This window comes from Falco punctatus (assembly GCF_963210335.1).
Source record: "Falco punctatus genome assembly, chromosome: 1".
Lineage (NCBI taxonomy): Eukaryota > Metazoa > Chordata > Aves > Falconiformes > Falconidae > Falco > Falco punctatus.
In genome coordinates, this window is record NC_137580.1 from 40,171,775 (window position 1) to 40,188,265 (window position 16,491).

At 37.4% G+C, this 16,491-nt stretch overlaps 1 protein-coding gene across 2 annotated transcripts in view; it reads left to right on the forward strand.

Annotated features, from left to right (window-relative positions):
- The window catches only part of DNAAF9 (dynein axonemal assembly factor 9), a 78,945-nt gene extending 63,296 nt beyond the window's left edge, over nt 1-15,649 (forward strand). Inside the window, exons 30-37 of one of the 2 annotated variants that reach the window (XM_080396442.1) lie at nt 4,155-4,290; nt 4,628-4,714; nt 5,767-5,873; nt 6,568-6,642; nt 6,799-7,001; nt 8,742-8,807; nt 9,461-9,554; nt 11,091-15,649. In XM_080396442.1, coding sequence (XP_080252568.1) covers nt 4,155-4,290; nt 4,628-4,714; nt 5,767-5,873; nt 6,568-6,642; nt 6,799-7,001; nt 8,742-8,807; nt 9,461-9,554; nt 11,091-11,203 — 881 coding nt within the window. In that variant the 3' untranslated portion in view covers nt 11,204-15,649. Of the gene's footprint in view, nt 1-4,154; nt 4,291-4,627; nt 5,874-6,567; nt 6,643-6,798; nt 7,002-8,741; nt 8,808-9,460; nt 9,555-11,090 lie in introns of those variants that run through there. The other variant, XR_013929631.1, reaches the window with a different exon arrangement.
- Nucleotides 15,650-16,491: the final 842 nt, after the last annotated feature.

A 16,491-nucleotide genomic window follows, 5' to 3' on the forward strand; every position in this document is an offset into this window, starting at 1 on the left:
CCAATGACAGTTGAGGGTTTTTTTGTTGGTTTTTTTTTTTTAAAGTCACTGTTGGACTGCAGTTACTGCAGCATGACTTTCTGATCTTAGGCTCACGTCTTCCCAAGCGAACTGTAGGACTGTAATGGTTAGCGTTCATATTTAAATGCAGTTGTCAGAGTCGGATGCAGCACTCTTCTTCTGGCCATTTAGACTCTGCAGGTGCTTGTTTTGCTGCCAGAATTCTGCCATGTCTTACATGTCTTACTCGTGTGTGAAGGGAGCAGAGAATAATGAAATGCAAAAGAACCCAAAATAATTAAGTTGTGAAAAAGCTGGAGATGATGTAGGTGCTATTATCTAGATGAGTATCTTATTCTTATTGGGAGAAAAATGTTGGCGCTACAAATTGGGGAACTGATGAATAGATAAATATGGGTGAAATTGAAGAAAGCAGTAGAATGCTGAGTTTAAGAATGTAACAATATATTAGCAAATACTGAGAAGTTAAGAGGGCGAGCATGCCTTTTTTGTTTTGTGACATTTTGAGAATAAAAAAATTACTCAAAGCTATCTTGTTTTTGAAGTGCATTTGTACAGACCTGATTGGGTGAGAATCTGTCATTGTTTGAGGAGGAACTAGAAAATCCTTAAGACAATTATAGCTTATTTTCCTATGGTCCAAACACTGAAGGAAAAATACTGGAGGTTAGAAGAATGTTCTTTTGGCAGTGAATTATTTCTGCATGTTGCAAGTTTTTTGTCATCTAGTTTTCAGATATAAAATGTAACATGAGATAGCCTAGAGGTCTATTGGTGTAAAAAAAATTGTTTCACATGAATAGGGGAAGTTTTTGTGTCAAAAGTTGTAGAAGGAAAAGTAGGCTTTGAACTGAGATGTGGTGCACTCTTAAACTTCGCAGACAAATGCAGGATTGCATCGCATGTATAGGAGAGAATTTACTTCTGCATGATTGAGAATTCATTTCTGGTGCAACAATAGCAATATCTAATGAGACATTTACTTTGAGAGATACTTGTCCTAATTTTGTGTGTGCGTATGTCATGCACCCTGGTATTGTGTTACTGTAGCATCAGTGGGCCAAGGTGCTATTGTACTGGGTGTTGTAGAAATCTGAAAAGAGAAACTTGCAATGCGGGTAGAAGGAAAGACAACTAGGGGTATAGGCAAGTAGGAATTAATTAGACTTCTGGATACTTACCTTGTCCACATAACTACCTTGCAAATTTTGGGAGTGAGTAGGGTTAGCCTTTTGCTGCTGCTTTCCAGGTCTCTTCTATTGTGTGGCTTTCCCTGTAATGAAGAGTTATCAGCATGACACATCATTTTTCATGAGTTACACGGGGGTGTTTTTTTGGTTTTTTTTTTTTTTTTGAAAGCCCCAAGACTAACAGAAACAGATGAGGATCAGGAAGGACTGATAAAGCCTTGAGCAGAGTCACAAACATTAGCAGTTTTGCTTTGTTTCTTCCTTGCATACTTGTTTAAGCTTTGTGGAAAAAATCTTGCCACCATCTGTATGCTGTAATTTCCTTTTGTCTCACTCCTTCCAAATATGCTGCTTTTTTTCCCTTTTTTTTTTTTTTTTTTTTCCTCCATTCTTGCTGAGAAGCTGTAAGATACCACCTTTACTAGTCTAAGGACACATTGGCGTCTTTTCTGTTGTATACAAAATTGTTTTACAGACTGACATTGCCATTGTTAGATAAGTCCATTGTACGTTTGGGAGCAAAGAGGACACATTTTTGTGAAGCATATGTATTTTTAATATCTCTCTCCTGTTTTTTTTACTGCTTCTATTGAACATGCTATTGCCCATGCTGCAAAGATTTTTTTTTTTTTCTTTAATGAGCGTATAAATAAGGAATTAAACAAAACTGGGTGCTCTTCAAAATGCAGTAGAAACAGAGGTGGCAGTGAGAATTTAAATAGAAAAGGTCAAAATTACTTGTTACTAAAGCTACGTAGGCATCTTCCAGTTCTCCGAAAGCTATTTTTCTTCTGATTTACACTAACTGCTGATCAATTCAATATCATGGACTGTTGCCTGCTAACACAGGGCCAATTTTTGTGCAGTACTGGCACCTAAAGACTTATGCATAGGTGTGTGTGGAGCCAAAGCTTGCAGGTTCCCCAGGCTCTGAGCAGTCTTCTGTTACTTCAAAGGCTGTGTGTGAGTTTACAAGCAGGAATGACAGCTAGTGCCCGAAAGCTATTCTTCTTAAACAAGCGCAAAAGCAGAGATGGATGGAGAAAAGAGTATGGGTGATGAGCATGAGACAAGATGCATAGGTTTCTGATTTGTTGGGTATTTTATTTGTTGAATCTTTTTCTTAACTTTAAGCTTTGCCATCTTTGTCCTTGACAATTACCTATGCTCTCCAAGGCATAATGCTTCGAACTGTAATATATGCTTTGTAGCGTTTATGTTATACAGCCTTTTTATTGTTCTGTGCCAACTTCACAGGAAGTATAACTATGTTTTTAATCAAACTTGAATTTTAAATCAGTATCAAGTTTGAGGATATTAAGAAAAAACCACCCAACACCGTGCATAGCACACCCACAGCGTGGTGGTTGTTGATTAGCTTATTCGTGCTTTTCATCTTAATTGCATGATCTACATAATAACTTCAAGCATGCGTGTGACTTAAATGTCTAAGTGTGCTTGCTGTTCCCCCTCCCCTGCCCGAGCAACTGTGTATTGGGGGAAACTTAGATGTTTCTGAAATTGGAGTGGAAATGTCTGTGGGAGATTAAAAAAAGAGAAATACTAATGATGGATATTTGCTTGGGTTGCTATTAAAATTCTAGCTTGAAAGGGTCAGTGATGCAAGTAACGGTGACTGGGAGCATATGGTATAATGTAAGTACCCCGGAAATATATGATATAGGAATTCCTGTGTAAAGAAGCCTCTGCAAGGATTAGTGTACTTTAATGATTTCTGTAAAGATCAGGAATAACTGTAGGCAGCAGCTCATGGTGTGAACTTCATTACATATTCTGCTTTGAATAGTGGTGAGTTGGGGAGAGGGGAAATGCATCCCAGTTCAGTTGTTCCTGGATATTTGAGAACGTAATACAGAACAATAAACTCTACTGGTAGTTTCAGGGAAGTATATGAAATGAGCTGCACACCTTGAGTAAAGAAATAGCATTCCTTACACATTCTGGGCAATACTGACATCCTAGGAAATCCCGAAGGGTTTGCCCTTCACTCTCGTTCAGGAACTGGGCTGGAAATCATTCTGATGTAACGCTGCCGTGGTGTAATTGGAAAGCAAAGATCCTATGACACTGAAATTAGTCAGATAAGCGATATGTCATCTCACGTTTTTTCCTTAATGAGATCCCTTCCAGTGCCCAGCCCTTGATGGCTGTGACCATCGGTGTGTTATTTCTGATGGCCTTCAGAGGCATCTGCAGTAGCAGCAGTTGGTTCTCATTTAACATGAAACTTGTCTTATACCTGGCAAGACAGCAGGTATGATGTGAAGACTGTGTTGCCATCTTTGAATTTTAGAAAGATTTTGCTTAAGAAGAGTAACCATTTATTCAGTGAAATTGGTGGCACTAGGTGCAAGGTGAAGGGGTACTGTTAAGCCTGGAAAAGGAATTGCTTTTCTGGTGACACAGCTGAGTCTCTTTGGGAATTGGGTTCAGGACAAATAGTTACCCCATTGTTTTTCTCTTACATTTTTTGATGCCTTATGGGTTCACACCTGCTGTTTGAATAACATTTTGGGGTCTTTCTTTAAAAGCAGACCAACCCCCCCCAAAAAAAAACCCAAACCATTCTCTTGTTTGTGGAAGTGGCAACTGTCAGTCTGCAATACTGATTTTTTCAAATTTTTTTTAGCTGTTTAGCCTGTCTTTCTACACATTGAATTTTCCAAGAGGGTTTAAGCATTAGTGTTTTTTATTAAACTATTCCTTCTCAAATTGTTTCTTGTATGAATTTATTCTTTTAATTAATTAATTGAATCTGAATTGCTTCTATTAAATGAAAGGTCCCTTGCTTTTTTGATTTTTTTTCTCTTTTAAAGTGAGATGGAAGGAGAATAAAAGAATGGCTATTCTGTCACTTAATCCTTCATTAGTCGCTGTTGCATACCTGACTTTTGTAAACTATCCTCTGATTTCCTTACACAGGACTAGTGAGTAATGTGGTTTTCACAAGTCATGCTACAGAGCAGAAGCATCCACTCCTTATGCAGCTGCAGAGCCTTATCCGAGCAGCAAATCCTGCAGTTTCCTTCATCTTGGCAGAAAATGGAGTTGTAACTAGGTAACGTTAGTCACTGTACAGTATTTGTCACTTTTGGCAGATAGGACACATGCACTTAGAAACTTATGCGCTCTTGTTTTACTCTGGTAACTTATACAAAGGAGATGCAGACTTTTCTTTGTTGGCTGTCATGCAAAAGGCATCTTCCTTTTACATTTATGGTCATATAGGCATAGGGATTAGGAAATGTATGTTTTTATTTACAGAGTGTGACTACTGTCATACTAAGGGGAAAATACTCTTCATTTTACTGTAGCATACTGTAGTGTATAGCCACAGATAGTGGCTGTTTTATTGAACTTATAAAATTAAAGTCTTCATCTTTGTCTCTTTATAGGAATGAGGATATCGAATTAATTCTCTCAGAAAGCAGTTTTTCAGATCCTCAGATGATGAGAGCTCGATATTTAATGTGTCCTGGCTGGCAAGTATCTAGATTGAGAAATATTAAAACTGTTTTTCTAATTAACTTGAAGATTAAAAAGTCTCACTAACTTAATTATTTTTTTCTTTTTAAGACTGCTCATTTGGAACAGGCAATAGCTTTGTAAATCTTTTTTAAAAGAGAGCTGATGAGTATTCTTAGTAGATACACGATTGCTGTCCTTTTATGGCGAAAAGGATCTTTTCTGGACACCATTTAAATCAATGGCAAGATTACTGTTGCTTTTCAGAAGAATAGAAAGGAACCCTCTGGGAATAAGCTGGGAAGGATTGGGATGGGTGAGGTCAATAATGACTAGAGTAATTTAATTCTGACAGCTATTCAGCCTTACTGGAATGAACTTGCTATGTCAGTCTAGCTATTAGCAGAACAATTATTCATAAAAAACAGCAACCTTATTGACAGTCTTGGCAGAGGCTAAGGGCACAGTAATACATGTTACCAAGCTTTCCATTTAATACTGAGTGATGTTTTTCATGGTTCAGGGTTCTTTACACATCTTGTTGCAGTTATCTGTGCTGCACCTTTTTGGCAGAAAATATAAACCTGTCAGCCATTGTAACTCTGGGCTGCTGTTTTCTGGTTACATTTATAGTGCTGGAAGCACGATTTATTTACTTTACCTTGCCAGTCCTGTATATACATATATATTCTTATTCCTTGCTCTAAATTGGATGCAATTAAGGCTCCTGAAGTAAACTGGCATGAAGGTTGGGGTGCCAAGAAGGAACATAAAGTATTTAAAACTTTTGGACAGCTGTTAATCTATTCGATGATAGTATGCAAGAATATATGCATGTAAGGGGAAAAAAAAAATAGCAGCAGGAAGAGCATCAAAAGGAGTCCTGCGAACTTTGAACATAACACATTTTCATGGATGTCTTAGAAAAGAAAGCTTAGTATTTTTCTTCCTATGTGCAAGTCTTATCTGTGGTGAAATAATAGTTCCTTTAAAGAAGTTTGTTAGATGAAAAGCACAAGTGTGTGTGTGTGTGTTGTATATGTTGAAGGTGTGTGTTTTTGTCTTTAAGGTATGAAGGCAAATATGGAGCTGGGTCTGTCTTCCCTCCAATGGTTCAGATATGTGTATGGTTTAATCGTCCTCTAGAAAAAACACGTTTTGTGACCAAATGTAAAGGTACAAATTAACTTTGACTGACTAGATTTAAGTTCAAGTTTGAAATACTTAGTAATGGAGGGGAAAGCAGGCACTGATGTAGCATAGGGATTTACTGCTGAAGTGAACTTCTAATTGAAAATTCAGCTTTCCTTCCTTAATGTACAGTAAATTATCTTCTTTAGTGTCTGCTCTGGAAAACTGACCCATGATTTTGTTCAGATGAAAATCTAATTTAATTTTTGGTTTCTAGAGGCTGAGACCCTTATCTTCATATGTTTGCTTTTTATTTTATGTTTGATTTTTTTGTAACGTTGAAATACAGTTTATAAGTGACCATCAGCTTCTACTTTTTATGCCAAATCATTCTTTGTAGTTACTAGAAAATAGGCTTAACTCTGTGTTAGGCTACTAGAGTTAGGTATATAGCCGTGCCTTTCCCTCTTTCCTTGGCAAAAGAGTGTTAAGGAGCATCTTTTTACTTCCACACACACTGTAAGAGTTCATTATGCCAAGCATGTTACTTCCCACCTACCCCATAGCAAAGAAATGAGAACCTACAGAAATGTTACATAGTGGGGCTCTGGGGGATGCTGCAGCTTTTTCCCCTGAAGCACTAGGATGTCGTTTATAGACCTGAGGCATAGGTCTGACCAGAAGCTACGCCAGGAAGAAAAATAAGTGAGATAATCTATTTGTCTTCTGTTTCAAACAGCGATTAAGTCATTGCTCAAGCCAAGTCCTTTTTCTGGAAACATTTATCACATCATGGGCAAAGTTAAGTTTTCAGGTAATGGCAAATTACTACTTATGCATTGTCTGGTGATTGCACTGCATATATACATATTTAAAATGTTTTTAATGTATTCTCTCTACACCAATGTGTTGATGTTAAATTAGATTAGCAATTATCAGGACACTTCTTTCTTCATCTTCTCCTTGTTAGATTCTGATAAAGTGATTGAAGTCTGTCACAACACATCATCTAATTCACTAAGCCTTGTGCCTGTTCAGGAGGGGCCAACTCCTCCTGATTCAAGAAGCGATAACAGAGATTGCAGCAGTCAACAGGAGTGCTTCCTTGTCTTTATTGGCTGCTCTCTTAAGGAAGAGGATATAAAAGACTGGCTCAGAGAAACTGCAAGACAGGTTCGTGGGCATGTTTACTTTTGTTCAGTGTGATCTGTTTGGCATTAACAACAAAAGGTGGAATCTGTGTGCATCCATTAAACTCCCCACCCCCCCATCTCCTTTCCATCTCCTTTCTTTTTTACCAAGTTATTAGCATTCCAGGGTGTAAATGTATTTCAGAAAGAGGGCTAACAGTTTGCAAATGTGTATTGTAATTTGTGTATTGTTTTAATATCTGCTACAGTTTCTGCATGGATTGATCTGCTCTTGAGTGCTCAAGCAAATGGATTATGTCCAGAATAAACACAGGATGATTTAGCTGAGACATGATTGCCAAAAGCTAAAGTGTAGTGTGAAATAAATCTTCTTGAAGTACCTGAACACTGCAAAGCTGGAAACTTGTTTTGATTCACTAAATTAAACCTTCTTGGAAGTAATCCACTGAAATGGAGGGTTTAGTTTTTTCATTTTGTCTTGATTAATTTGTCAAGTCATTAATTAATAAAGTGTGCAGCCATGTAAGACTTCATGTATTTCTGCGTGGCTAACATACATATGCAGTTGAAGTTGGAGGAGGGAACAGGGTATATGTACATCCATAAGAAGCCTAGAAGGCACATTTTGCAGTTGTGGTGTCTCACTAAGATCACACAGTGACTGGCACAGCCTGAAGAGGAGTGCAGAGCAGGACGGTTTACTGCTACGTAACCAAATAATACCAGCATGTATTACTCTTGCCAGGCTGCACATCAAGGTCTTAAAAAGTGGGTCTTGAGTCTTGATTCAGAAAGACACTTGGACAGAAACTGTTCAGCCGTACAAATTGCATATTTTAGCACTCTAGTTGGAACCTGAGCTGATAGTTTCAACTGTGCCCTTTCATGATTCCCACCTTGGAATGTTTATTAGTTAAAAAAACTTCATGGTTACTTCTTTATGGCTTAGGATTTGCATAGTATTGTGTAGGACGGGAAGAAAGTTTCAAAGGATCTTCAGGTTCTCACCTCTGTTCTCCTAGCTGGTTGTGTTACTTCAGGGAAGTATACATTTTCTGTGATGATATCTCACGCTCTGTGTACATATCACATGGGTAATACATGGAGACAAATGCTTTTGACATGTAAGAAAGCACTCTATGGATACTATTGTAATGTTATGAAAGCTTGGAACTTAAATGCTATCTCAAGTATGAAGTGCTTCCTCTTTGAGCAGTTCAAGACTACAAAGAGTCTTTGTACAGTCCCACTGGTCATGACTAATTTAGAGTTTCAGATATTTCTGAGAATTACTGCACACTGCCTGAAAGCAATGAATTATAAAACTTTTCAGACTTAAAACTAGGTTGCTTTTCTGTTCCTGTGCCAGTTTTCTTAAATTTTTGCAGTAAAGCTGTATTTGAATTGTATTATTTCAAATACCTTTAGAATTTGTCATTTCTACGGTGCTTTATGTAAGATCACGTGATTTTTACTTCTGTTTTCAGAACATAGTTGTGAATGCCTCAATTGAATAATTCTGTCTAGAAATTAATTTTTAGAAGATACACTTCTAAAAGGAGTACTTCTGTGCTGGGCTTGAGCATGATAGCATGAGATCATAGATTTCATTATCATTGGCCACATTTTCAAGAAAAAACTTTTCTGTTTTGTGGTTTGTGTTGCGTTTTTTGGTTGGTTTGTTGTTTTTTTAATGTAACTAAACTGTAGTATTACACTGTCACTCAGTAGGTATATAACTGAGGTCTAATTCTTCATACAGAAACCTCAGAGGAAAGCCCTGAAAACCAGAGGAATGCTGACCCTTCAGGAAATAAAAAACATTCATGTAAGTAGAAGCAATTAATAGCAAGCCCTTCTTCTGGCTGGTTTTCTTAAATATGCTTTTGTATGATAGAGCATCTCCAATACCTGCCATAGCAAGTGCTCTGAGCACCAAATTATCATGGCAGTTACTGCCTTTTGATACACTTGAAACACAACTGAGGCTGTCCAGAAGGGATTTGAGATTTAAAGCTTGGTGTTATCTCAGGGCTTCAAGTTAGCCCTGAGAAGTAGGGGGAGGAGGTGTAAGGTGTTGGAGAAGCATACGGTTTTGGTTACTGTAATGGTCTTTCGCTGTCTTTTCTCCCTGTTCTGTGCTGTGCCAGGTTATCACTTACAAATTAGGATCCTAAATGCCTAATCCTGCCCTCATTAACTACCTTTAGGTTGTAAGTGCTGTCTCTGGAGTTGGGTTCCTAAGAGTACGGCGTGGCTATGATTAGTGTTGCTGTACCTAACACCCCTAGTCCATATGGATGCCATTTGTCATACTCTCTTTCTGAGTGCTTCTTTATAGCCAGGAGCCATACCTTCCTCCCTGGCTGTTAAACTCAGCAGAAGGAATTTCGCTTTTATCTGTTTAATTTTTTTGAGACTGTCTCTAAGCAGTTCTGCATTTTAAAAGTTTAACATACAGTATCTTCTTTCCTAATGTAGGTGAAACGCCACTTGGATCCACTCCCAGCTGGTTATTTTTACAATGGGACTCAATTTGTGAATTTTTTTGGCGACAAAATGGATTACCATCCATGTATCCTTTAAAGTGGCGGGGTGTGTGTGTGAAGGTTTCAGGTAGGCAACAGGCTATGCAAATCTGATGTGTAGACTGTGGAAGCAGGCAATATGGTGAAGAGCCAGTTTGATTTGTGGTTATATGAAGTGAAAAGTTTTGTTCCTTAAATCTGTGCGTCACTACTTGCCACTTAAAGCTTACTGTTAAAACACTTTTTCAGAAGTATCATCTTAAGAAGCAGAACAGAACCAACAAAACAATCCCAAAACTGTACATGAGCTCACGCAGAACATCATTTATGGACCACAGCTCGACAACAAATATTTTTCAAACCAAATAGTGCTGTAAGATTGCTTATCATGACCTGGTCATGACTGATAAAACTTCCAAATGAATATAATTTTGTGTGGGTACATGTGCACACATGTTCAAGTAAAAACATTCAACGTTGCTTTAGGTTTTACTACACTGTCCTTTTTTTCTGCCACGTATTTTGCAGTGAAGCTGATGATAAATGATTGCTCTCATTTTGTAAGTTGAGGTGAGAAGAACCTTACTGGATGCCATGCAGTAGTATGGACAGGGTACTCAGAATTAGGTGTGGAGGTGCATTTTTTGTAACCACTTTTTAAACTCAAAGTAAAACCTTATTTTACAACTACTACAGCTTAGCAAGCAGTGTGATCTGCTTATCAAATTGTAGCATATGCAGATTTGTAAATGTGCTGTCCTTGCTGGTTGTCTTTGTCAATTTACAGAACACAAACTACAGCTGAAGTAGGGTCCTCTGGAATTCTCTCCAGAAATTATCTTTATTTTTTAATTTAAACCTGATAATATTTTTTGGTTTTGGCAAGAAATGCCAGAGTAATACTAATGTTCTGGTGTATTCCTGTTCTCATTTTCATAACTTTCTATTGCTTTTGTCTTTGGTTTATTACCAATTTCAAATTTGGTTTTGTATTCACAGTTTACTTTTCACTTTAACAAACTTTAGAAAAATCCAAGTGGGTTCTGTGATTCTCTTTTGGAATAAGAACAAGTGATTATTTTATTTGTCCTATGGGACAACTACAAAGTTTTAAACCAGCAGACTTATGTCTGCAGGGTAAGCTCCTACTTGAGTTATACTGGCAGAAGATAGCTTACCCCGGTATATTTGGACTTCAGTATTCACTGGATCTTGTCTCCACCACCATCTTGGTGTTTGGCATTAAAAAATACAGGCACTGGTTAACCACTTCTGAATGATTTGAATTTTGGGCACAGTGTTTTAGACTTCTGCTTAACCAAAATAGCTGTAAACATTACAAACCTGCTCTAGTTTTGCTGTTAAATTCTTCCTCTTGGCTGGGAAACGTCCACTGCGTAACTCCTTTGTTTCCCAGTAACACAGGGGAGTTGTGGTTGGGTCAGACTGCGGCACTCCTGGAAGCTAATATTTTAAATTCTGCTTTTGGTATGTGTCCCTGAACTGGCACGCCCTTCAGACCTGTATGTTGTTTTCTAATGAATGCTATTTGCACACGTTTTTCCTTAGTGTTTTGAAATCAGTGATGGACCAGTTCATGAATGATTACTTGGAAGAAGCCAACAGGGAAATTGAGAAATACAACAGAGAACTAGAAGAACAAGAGTATCATGATCTCTTCGAGCAGAAGACATAAGCACGTGTGTTCTGTGCATTTCTGAACCACCTACTATCAGTAACCAAAAATGCTGTTGTCCTTGCTGGTTAACTAGAAAATTAAGTGAAATGTCAGTTTTCTGCACTCCTTTTAAAACTAAGAGATCATTCCTGTAAGGTTGGCATTTTAATATGGTAACTGCTTAGCTGTTTGTACTGTCAGGTTTGCTTCCACTTCACCTTAATTCCAGACTGTAAAAAGCATCACCTGGAATCTCTGGCTAGTAGTGGAAACTTATTTAAAATAAGAAAAGAAGCAAAACTGTGTTTCCTAATAGGTCAGAATGTAATCGTCGAATTGGTCCGTCGTGCAGATAATCAAACCGCTTTAATCTCTGGGTGTCCCTTGAAACTTGTTGCACAAAGGCATTGATGAGCAGTGGTATACTTCAGTATGTGGGATTGGGGGATGTTCCTAAAGCGAGAAATGGGGGATCATTTAAAAAACTCGGATGAGTACCTAATCCCACAGCTGTTACGGCGTTCCCAAAGCGAGAAATGGGGGAACACCTCAAAAACTCGGAAGGTTACCTAATCCCACAGCTGTTACGGCGTTCCCAAAGCGAGAAATGGGGGAACACCTCAAAAACTCGGAAGGTTACCTAATCCCACAGCTGTTACGGCGTTCCCAAAGCGAGAAATGGGGGAACACCTCAAAAACTCGGAAGGTTACCTAATCCCACAGCTGTTACGGCGTTCCCAAAGTGAGAAATGGGGGAACACCTCAAAAACTCGGAAGGTTACCTAATCCCACAGCTGTTACGGTGTTCCCAAAGCGAGAAATGGGGGAACATGGGCATCTGTGTTTTTTTTGAGGGGACAGTATGTCTCATAACCTCTGCACAGTTTGAATCTGCAGCTGAAATTTTGACTTTTCTAACGAAAATATCTTTATACATTTCAGGGTAAAATGAGATAAGCGGTGATATCTTGCTTTCTTTCCAGTGTTACTGGTGCTCTAGAAAATACTGACATGAATGGCGGTAATCTGCAATTTACTGTTGCTTAGAAGATTATCACTGAAGCATTCTTATTTCAGTACTAAAAACTAAGCAAAGCAAGAAAAGAGAGATTCTTTAGCTAAAGAAATCCTTCTCCTGAAAATTACTTATTTCCAAAGGTAAAAAATATCAAAAAATATGCTTGAAATAAACTTGTTTGTAAAGCTTTCAGAAGAATTTGCGTGCTGTAACATTTAACACCTGGTGTATCAGTTTAGTGAAGTACTTGCAACAAAACCTTTACAGTTACTAAATGATATCGTGATAGGAATTCTGGCAACTTGTCCTTTAACTTAATTTAGTGCAGTTTTAAGAGAGACTTCATAGATCAGTGACTGCAGGATTATAAGGTACCCTAGCAGCTTCTTAAGGGTAATTATTGAAGCTTATTTGAATAAGCAGATTATTGTATCATGCTATGTGCTCAGAATTTAGTCCAGAAGAACTAAACAGTCCAGAAGGAATTTTTTATTTTCATATTCCATTGCCTTAGGAACATCTCAGTCTTTTAATATAACTGCAACTTCTCATTTTGAGTCGGATGTATGTAGTACAGTAAGAAACGGAATGAGTAACTTCTTAAAATATACTTAAAATACTTATAACATGTCCACACACTCTTTCTGTGGCAGGAAAATGAGATTTAACTCCTGCCATCAAACTGAAGGCTAGATACAGTTTTATGCCTTACTTAAGGAATATATTTTTTATCTTTGGAATATTGAAATGGCTGAAATTTCAATAAGCCTGTAAAAAACCTGAAAGTTCTTTTAGGTAGACTTTCAGTACACGTTGCTACTAGCTGGCTCGGTGCCTGTGCTGTGGTGGTTTTACAGTGCAAAGGCGGAGTTCCAGGTGCTGCAGATTGGGATATAGATGTTGATAAGGTTTCGTTTCTAGCTTTCTTACTAGATTTGAAAAGCTGTCTGAATTGAAGATTATTTTTTTTTTTGCACATCACGAGACTTTATAAACTACATGTATCCGGTTAAAGTACAGTAAAAGCCAGCGATTAGTTTGTGTTTTTAGGCTTTCTGGGGTAACCCGTATTACAGGTATAGAGCATCATGATAAGGCTCGTGAGTTTATCTATGCATGGCTATACTTTAGTCTTAATATACTGTAGTGCCTGGTAGAGTAAATGTAGCTAGCGGTGGATGTGGGGGGCTAGCGGGTGTTTACAAACTAAGTACAGTTGGTTGCATGAAACTATTTATCAGATCAGGATTATTAGAGTGCAAAATTCTGGTCTCAACACTGCAATAAAAAGGGGCATTAGCAAATTCTTCACAAATTCTAGTTATTTGCCAATAAACTTAGTGTAAACCCAGTGTGCTCCTTTTCAGTACAAGTTATATTACCTGCAAAGCCATATTTCTAGAATAGTGGTATGACTATGTTATGTCGGAAGAAGTACCAGTGGTTGGGACAGCAGGCACGTTGTCAATGCTTTGTCTCAGTTCTGAAGTCAACAACAGAGTAGATTTAAGTGCAATTGATTGAACAGTAGTTGAAGATACTGTAGCTTTTTTTGCTCTGCTGAACTCTTTTTAAGAACTCCGATTTGTGCAGCTCTCAAAAATAAATGTTGGTGGGGCTAATTCATTTGGGGTTGGCGTAGTGAGTTGTTATTACAAGTGAGATCCGCTGTGAACAAAAAGGAAATAAGTATTTGGAATCGGCGTGCTACTGTGCAAATTGAACTGTTCCTTAAAAACTGAAGCAGAAGAGCTCAGAACAAAGGCCTAGTATACTTATATACTGTACTGCATGTTATATGGTAATAGCTGTGTATTATGAAGACCTTTCACCATACTGGTACTATTTCAATTAATATATTTTGTTATTGAAATGAATTGATTACCTCAATTTTTTTAGGTTTTTTATTAGTTTTTAACTGTGACTAAAACAGAAAAAATACCGAAATAGTGAAACTGTGACAATGGTATCCTTTAAACATAGTAGTGCCTTGCAGATGACACCATTTATTCACAAAGCATAAAATAAATGGATGTCATGGGTTGTATTGCACCCTCTTTTTTAAGGAAAAACGGTTTTGGTGAAAGGACTTAAAATTAACCTAGTGAAGAATATTAGCACAAATGGTTAAACTGTTTAAAAGAAAACTCTTTGAGGACTAAAATGTGTAAATGCCTGATGCTGCTGATAGTTTAATAGCAGTTGCTGATTATTTTAGAGTTACTTCTAACAATCAGCAGCGCTTTTTTTTAGATGAGTGTAACTTTTGTACTCCAGTCAGAGATGTTTATACTGTATCAAACCCTGTCTGTAGGGGTAATCTGGTTTCCTCATTCTTTTGAATTTGAAATGAGGATTGAGATACTTCTAAGGATCTAGTTTTGAATTTTTTTTTAGCTACTGTAAAACTAAAATAAAAAAAAAAAAAGGAAAAAAAGCACCATTTCTAAACCACAAATGTTTGGATACAGAAAAAAAGTGCCATTACACTGTTCCTTTATCTCTTACTGCATTTTGAAAATTGGTAACAGTAACTTTGTGTTCAGGCATTTGTGATACTGAAGAAGTGCTGAGAGTCCTCAAGGGGTTTACATGCTTTGCTGACCTTCATGTTAGCAGCTTGTGGTGGTGTTTTTTTGTTTTCCTCACCAAGAATGAGTGTGGTCGTTACTGAAGTTATAGGGACAAAAACATCATAAACATAGGAGAGGAACATTTGCAACTTAAACTGCGCTGCAATCTTGGAGTATTTTATATTAAGCTGTGCAATTTGGTCTTAGTCCAGTTTTATACTTTGCAGTTAACAAAACTGATTGTGGGGAGGATTTAAGTTGCATGTAAAAGTTCCCTAATAAGTTGGGGGGTGTGGGATGGGGGGTGTGGGGTATTATTATTTTTTAATTGAAACTTTTCTGAATTTGCACAGATTTAAGCTCTGGAATACTTTGGTATTCTTAAAAGGGAAAAAATTTAACTAGTATAGTGAATTGTAAACTGTGAGTTGTTTAAACCACATTGTTGATCTAATTTTAGATTGTTTTAAAATGTACCTCAGAAAGCTAGTGAGAAATTGCTTCACTTTTACACAACAGCCAGATACTAATGTAACACTTCTCACTTTACAATGTGCCAAAATTCACTTTTATACTAGTTCTCAATGCTTTAATATTTGCAATTTTAAGTTAAAAACTTGTTACAAACACTACTGTAACTTCAGTTAAACTGAATTGTGTGATTGAAGCTTTTTGCCTATTGTATTTATTACACAACTTGATTCAGTAAATATAAAGTTACCTTTCCATTTATTTTTGTATTGTTTACATGTTTATATCTGCCATTTGTGTGACTCTTACACCTGTAACTCAGATGTGATGGACAGAACCAATAAACAGTATCCATCTGCTGTCTTTGACTTCTTTAATAAACTCACTATTTCTTAAACTTGACTTGTTTAAGCTTTGAGCAGTTTTCTTTAAAAAATTGTGGGTTTTCTAAACTGACTGAAAGGTGACTGGTTTGTACTCAAACTAAAATGTAAAGATTTAAGGATTTAAGTTGGGTTTTTTTTAAAGCTGCTGTTTTGCATATAAACTTTCTTGCTTGGGCTTCTAGTTGGGTAAAGTTTAAGACTGGTTGTAGAATGAAGGATATTAATTTGCTTCATGCCTGCTCTCTCTCTTGTTCAGCAACTGTATGTAAGCGTAAGTTGATAGTTGTCTATACACAAAGGCAGGGACTAAATCCTCCTCCTTGTATTCGTATAAATGAGGATGCAATTTCAAAACCAGCTTCCACTGATCTAAAATAAGGCTGCCACTGAGAGGGCAATCCCACCTTACCCTCCCTTTTCTGCTCCAGTCACTGAGTGGGAGGATGTGCACGAGTCAGATCAGTTTGCTGATTAAACTGAATTTACAAATTATTTCTGTCTGTTTGACAATGCTATTGCATTATTTTTTTGTGTGTGGGAAGGTGTTGCATTCAATTAGTTCTTACACACTGTTTATGTAAAAATAGCATGTTAAATTCAGCCTGTTTTGCATTCTCCAGGTGTGCACACAAGGAATTGCAGCTTCTGATCACTCTGCTTTTGACTGAAATCCAGGAATTTTCCCTCACTATGCAGCTAGTTTTGGAAGCATCTTCCACTTGTAAATGCACTTGGGCTGCATCCACTGCTGCTGAACTGCCAAGTACATGAGTTTCCTTTTGATATTAGTGTTGTGTTGACAGCGTGTAACACAACTTCCATATTGTTACATAGTGATTGTCTGGTGGAAGCAGACAG